At 48.5% G+C, this 6,000-nt stretch overlaps 1 protein-coding gene across 1 annotated transcript in view; it reads right to left on the bottom strand.

Annotated features, from left to right (window-relative positions):
* Positions 1 to 627: 627 nt before the first annotated feature.
* Positions 628 to 6,000, bottom strand: part of Podxl (podocalyxin like) — a 71,161-nt gene continuing 65,788 nt past the window's right edge. The window contains exons 7-9 of the mRNA XM_071607417.1: positions 5,736 to 5,797; positions 5,377 to 5,544; positions 628 to 4,123 (exon numbers count right to left, since the gene is read on the bottom strand). Of these exons, the coding sequence (XP_071463518.1) occupies positions 3,929 to 4,123; positions 5,377 to 5,544; positions 5,736 to 5,797 (425 nt within the window). The 3' untranslated portion in view covers positions 628 to 3,928. The remainder of the gene's footprint in view (positions 4,124 to 5,376; positions 5,545 to 5,735; positions 5,798 to 6,000) is intronic.

The raw sequence follows: 6,000 nt of genomic DNA, 5'->3' as shown, positions 1-6,000 counted from the left end.
CTGGTCAGTGTCACTAAGAGCAGGGGAGTTTTTTTCCATGATGAGACAGCTCAGTTAAAGAATTTAAGTCAAGCAAAATACCAGGGCTTGAACCAGCTTACAGAAAAGCATTTTAATTGACAGTGTACAATTTCTCAAAATATATTTTTATAAGAAAATGCAATAATTAACTATAGTCTTTACAAACAAGTTTCTCAGTAAATTCCAGTGTACTTCAGACCCCTGTCCACTAAGACACATGCTCCCCCAGTCTCCTGGGCAAATTATTTTTAACATTCACTAATAAAAACAAAACCCCATGAAATAGTAATCCCCTGCTTTCCCTGGGTGTTGGGAATCAGCGCAACATTGACGAAAAGTAGGCTCTGGTTTTCTCTTGCACTGCCTTCCCTGACTTGTTCCCTTTGATCCTCAACTACAGGAAGGTTTCCTAAGGGAGAGCTCACATAACACGGTTTCTTGGCAGAAAGAATTGCTCATTTACATCTTAGACCTATATGATGTAGTGACATAAAATAGGAACATCGCTAGACTGTTAAAACTGCTGTCACTCTGCATCTCTGGCCTTGTTAGGGTAGTTTGGGGGAAGAAATGGTGTCATGTCTGTGTCAACCTGCCTGCAAGTGGCAGTCCTTAGTTCCCTGATTTCTTTGGAGGCACACAGCATGGGACCATCAATGGATCCATTAATTAATCCCGTTTCTGTCACTTTGTCTATGTGGGCTTCAGGTTTATCTGTGGAAAAAGACTGGACTAGATCTCTACATCTCTGTCCCTGTGACCAGAGTATCACTCTTCATCTAGTGCACCTGACCCTAGCCCTTACTGGCATGGGACTGACACTTGGTGGGAGAAGAGATCATATTTTAAAATGAAAATGCCCAATCTGCAAGACAAATATTTTGTCCCCAGCCTGTCTTATTGAATATTTTTGTTGTTAAAAAAGAAAACAAAAACTTGCCATTTCTAGTAAGATAGACATTTACATTCTTGTTCAGAGAAAAAAAAAAAGCCTCGCCATCTCCCTTAGCTAATGGATTTATTTTCAAAGTGTATTTACTTAAAAGCAGTGCAGGGTAGATTAACATGGCTGTTGTATTTACACTGTCAAAAATATGTATATCTATATATCAGTTTGAACTTATTCAAAGTTTCTCCAGTATGTTGTCAAAAAAAAAAAAAAAAAAAAAAGGTAAAGCTCAAAAATGGTTTAAATAAATCTTCCAATAGTTTTTCTTAAAAAGCAGTGGGCATACCCGGTGTCTACTAGATTAAACCCGGACTCCGCCTTCCAGTGCAGATCTGTCTGTACGTGCTACTCTCCCACTCACAAGGCAGCATGCTGCCCACTGAGTTTCATCCAATCAAAATCTTCAGATCTATGGTTTTTGTAACTTGGGGAATTATCAGATTCACGGTTTTTGCAGCATGGGGAAACAGTGGTTTGCCACTGAAATGGAGTTCTTAAATTCTCTTTGGTACAACTGGTTCAGAGTCTTGCTAAGCCTCTGGTGTTGCCATTATCTCTTCTTGGCCCCAGAATCTGAATTATCAGACAGCACTCAGACTCAGCCATGTGGGAAGATGAGTTTTACACTTGCTGGTGGCATGGCCTGTTGATATAGAGATCCTAGCAGCAAGAGCGAGCCAACGCCAGGTGTCAGATCCAAAGTGCCACTAAAAGCACAATTTGGATGCACAAAAAGAAGGAACCTCTCAGTCAGCCCAGTGCTTCCCCAGGTTCTCCCTGGATAAAACTGTGTTCACTGCCCCTGACCAGGCATGGTTTCTGCTCTCTAGTCTTCACAGTCGTCATCTCTAAGAGGCCCTGGGGCTGCATCCTTTGATCATTTGCAGAAGCAATATTTGCTGTCTCTGTCAAAAGCCCTTGCCAGTGAATGTGACCCAGAATCAGCAAAAGAGCAATAATCCAGTCTGGCCTCTCATAGGCCATGACAGAAACCCACTGGACAGACAGAACCCTGGGCAGAAAGGAAGCAAACAGACCTCTCTCCGTTGTCCCAACATTCCCTCTCTTTCTCCTCCAATTGGCACTGTTCCCCATCCTGCCCACCTCCAAATACTAGTGACAGAAGAGCAGAACAGATGCATTTGGATACTGGTAACCTAGCATCTCTCGAGCTCTTGGAAAACTTCCTGGGTACAATCCATGATCACCTGGACTTCCCTGTTCCCTAGGATATTTAATGACTACAGGCCTCAGAGCAGGACACAAGGAGCTAGGAAAGGATAGACCTTTCCCCTTTGTCCCCCATCTATTCTGTTTTAAAATAAACTGTTCCAATGCAGATAGCTGGTTCCAGGGAATTTATGCCCAGGAACATACAGGCCATGGCCAGAGTTCAAAACTCCATGCAGGAGTTCCCCTCTCAGAAAACCAGATGAAGCCTCACTATGCCCCATCCTCAGTTACCTTCTACAAGACAGCTAACTGCTGAGCCTAGAAAACCCTATGCTGGGGAACAGACATGGCTTTGTTTTCCTGAGATGCCACCAGAAACAGAACTGCAGTAGCCCCACCAGCAACACAGGGGAGAGGAAACAGCAAGGCCTAGCTCCATGCCAGAAGAGTGGGAAGTCAGGCACCTTAGAGTGCACTCATGTCCTGGCTTTTCTCTCTCTCTGGAGAATCAGAATCCATGAGGTGAGCTAACTAAGAGTCTCCAGTAGCTGAAGCTTTGGACTTTGACACTGGAGTGCTGAATTTAAAAAAAACAAATACAACAAAACTCTCAGCAACTTGAAAAGTCCCTGAGTATCCTGTGAAACAAGTAACACCTGTCTGCCAGCAGTTTGATGAATCGATTGTCTGTTCAGGCACACCTCTGCTGATCGGAATGGGGGTGGGAGGCCTGCACAGATCTGTCTCACCACTCTTGCCCTTTCTGGCTGGGCCTTGTGGGATTCATCCATTGGCTGAGCAGTGACCAAAAAGAAACATCTTACTTTCTGTGGCTACTGCAGATTTTAATCCCTGGTGGGAGCAGAAGGCCAAAGGAGATCTTGGAGAGCGTCCATTTTCAAGGGGTGCTTGGGTAATGGGCCAGTGTCATTTCTGAGCCCTGAATCAGCTGCCATGAGGAGGCAACCCTGGGATGAGGAGCTCCTCTCTTCACCTGCCCACTGCTCCCGTGAGCGGGCCTCAAGCACACTGGGAGGCCTCTGCATCGTTAAATGGATGCAAAGAAATCAGAATCCAGGAAAAGAGGTTCAAGGTGATGAATGACCTGTGCTGATCCCTGGTGCCCTGGGGCAGAGTGGGACTGAAAACTGAGTGAAAAGGAGTGAGAGAAAGAGGAGAGGAGGGAGAGGAGAGTACTGGCAGGTGAAGCTGGAGTCAGAGATCGAAACACGGGACCTGTCCTTATAATCAGATCCCACTGAAAAGGGTACAGGCCAGCTCTCCTCCCTAGCCCACTTACTATCGGGAGTGTTCCCCTACCCAGGGCTGCTCTGGAGAGAGGGCACAAGTGAAGAGCAGTGTGCCTGGTACAGATGAGCCCTGGAGTGAAGGGAGGAATCTGTCACCAAGTAACTGTGACCTTGTGCAAGTCGCCTGCCCTCTTCAATCCTTAGTTATCTCACTTGGGAAACGAGGGGATTGTTCTAGAGTCTGAGATCCTTTCCAATGACTCTTCGTCCATCTCCCTTCTCATCCTCCAGCAGCGCTGAGCTCAGGCACTAGTGGGTTACTTTACAAGAGGGATCTAGACAACAGGATATGATCGGCTTGAAAAGGGAAAAAATTAAGGCCCTATGGGGATTGGGAGGTAGCAACCCTTGAAGTCCACTCTTCCTCCCCCAGTCTTTCCCTCCTCAAACGGAGGAATTTTCCCCCTCTGTCCAAATGGCACTTCAGGTGGTCAGTCTGGAGCCTGTGGCACTATCGAGGCACCAGCAGACCCAGTTAGAGATGTGTGTCTTCCTCATCTAGGTCATCCTTGGTCAGGTTGTCCAGAGGGACGATCCAGCTGTCCCCCAACTCCCCATTAAGGTTCACCACCTTCTTCTCCTGCATCTCGGAGGAGGTCTCCATCACTTCCAAGGTTGGGTTGTCATGGTAACCATTCTCCACTGTCTGTAGCTCCTCTGTGAGTCGTTGCTAGCGTGGGGAAGATGACCCAGGGAGAAAGAGTGATTTTGGAGGGTTATAACCCTTAAGTTTTTCTTTCTTTCTTTCTTTTTTTTATTTCTCCTTTGCAATATTGGAGATCAAACCCAAGACTTCAAGCGTGCTAAGCAAATACTCTATCACTGAGTTATTCCCCATTCCTTTTTATTTTATTTTGAGACAAGGTCTCAGTTGGTTGCCAAGGCCGAGCTCAAACTTGCAATCCTGCCTCAGCCTCCCCCGTAGATGGGATCACAGGTGGCACACGGTGCCTGGCTTAATACAGTGTTAACATGTGCTACCTCCTTCGACTCAGGGAACCCAATTTGACTAAAGCAAGCACTCTGCTCACATGTAGGTGCTGGCTGTCACCCTGGCTACAGGCCTGCTTCACACCCTAAAATTCCCCAATGGTCTCACCATCATCCCGTGGGCAAGTCTGAATCGCTGATGTCAGCGAACATGGACTTTGTTCTCCAGGACCTACTAAGTATTTTCGTCTCTCCTCCATTACTTTCCCTCAAAACCTCTCCAAGCACCCACATTACCCCCATAGTCGTGGATTGAGCAGTACTATGAGAAAATGACCTCCCTTCAGGCCAGGTGACCAAGGACCTCTCTCCAAGCCTGGACAAGACAGGTAGGGCAGTCACCATGGGCATCCCTGCTGCAGCAATGGGACAATCCCGTCCCCCCTCTCTCTCAGATTTGGCTCTGACTGCATGTTAGAATCACCTGGGCAGCTCTGAACACACGCTGACCCAGAGATTGGGTTTCAGGTGGAGCATGAGGAAGCTAGGCATGAAAATTTTCCCAAAGCTCCTTCAAGGGGCACTCGGGGGAAAACCACAGATCTGGGTGGAACTGAAAGATAAAGAGTTTAGCAGATGAGAGAAGTTTGGTGAGACAGCACACACAGGGCCATTTATTTCAATGCCCAGAACAGCTCTGCAAGATGGAAACTGTCTCTACTGTGTGGGAACAGCTGAAGCTCCAAGAGGTTATATGATGGACTCAAGGTCACACCAAGAACAGGGCTTCAACCTAATCTTTTTCTTCAAAAGTCCTGCTCTTGCCTCAGGCCATGGTGCCTCTTTCAGCAGCTGGCGGCTGCCTAGGCGGTGCTCTGCCTGCCTGAAGGGTCCAAGGCCACTCACTGTCCCCTGCTGGACTACAGGAGTAATAAGCCGAGAGCTTGTCTGGTGACTGGACTGCTTCCCTAGTCAGAGGAGGGATGTGCTCACCTGATCCTTCCTCTGGGAGAGTCGCTGGTGGCAGCAGCCATAGAGGGCCGCAACGAGGAGCAGGAAGGATGCCATGCAGACGATGGTGATGATGAGCGGCATGCTGAAGCGGTCTTCAGCCTCCTCCGGCGGTCCTTCATCCCCCAGCTGCATGTGGCTGACTCCCACCTGGCCAGGTAGGAGACATCATGTGGCAGAGAACAGTCTTCGATCCCCGCTCCCCCAAGCCCCCCCCCGGGATGGAGAGCTCTTCCATCTGCTGCAGAAGCTTGCACGGGCAATAGCCCTGCCACACTGAGGGGTCGCTGGACTTGAGAGAGGCTCCTGATCCAGCCCTGCATCCGGAGCAGCCCACCTACCTCTCTTAGGTCCTCCCACTTGTCCTTCAGCAGGGTGTACACATTCTCAGGAAGGAGATTTGCTGTAGGAGACAGGAGAGGTGCTGCCTCAGAGCCATGTGGTGGCAAGGGAGAGGAAGCCCAAGACAAGGGTGTTCTGCATGGTCCAGCCTCTTGGGGGGCCCTGAGAGGATGCGTGGCTTGACAGTTCCTAGCGGCACCACCCTGACCCACACTCCAAGCAGCCCCTGGACCGTCACCTCCCATTCTGTTCCCACCCACACAG

The sequence above is a fragment of the Marmota flaviventris genome, chromosome 1 (assembly GCF_047511675.1).
Source record: "Marmota flaviventris isolate mMarFla1 chromosome 1, mMarFla1.hap1, whole genome shotgun sequence".
NCBI lineage: Eukaryota > Metazoa > Chordata > Mammalia > Rodentia > Sciuridae > Marmota > Marmota flaviventris.
This window is presented reverse-complemented; position numbering and strand designations above follow the sequence as displayed.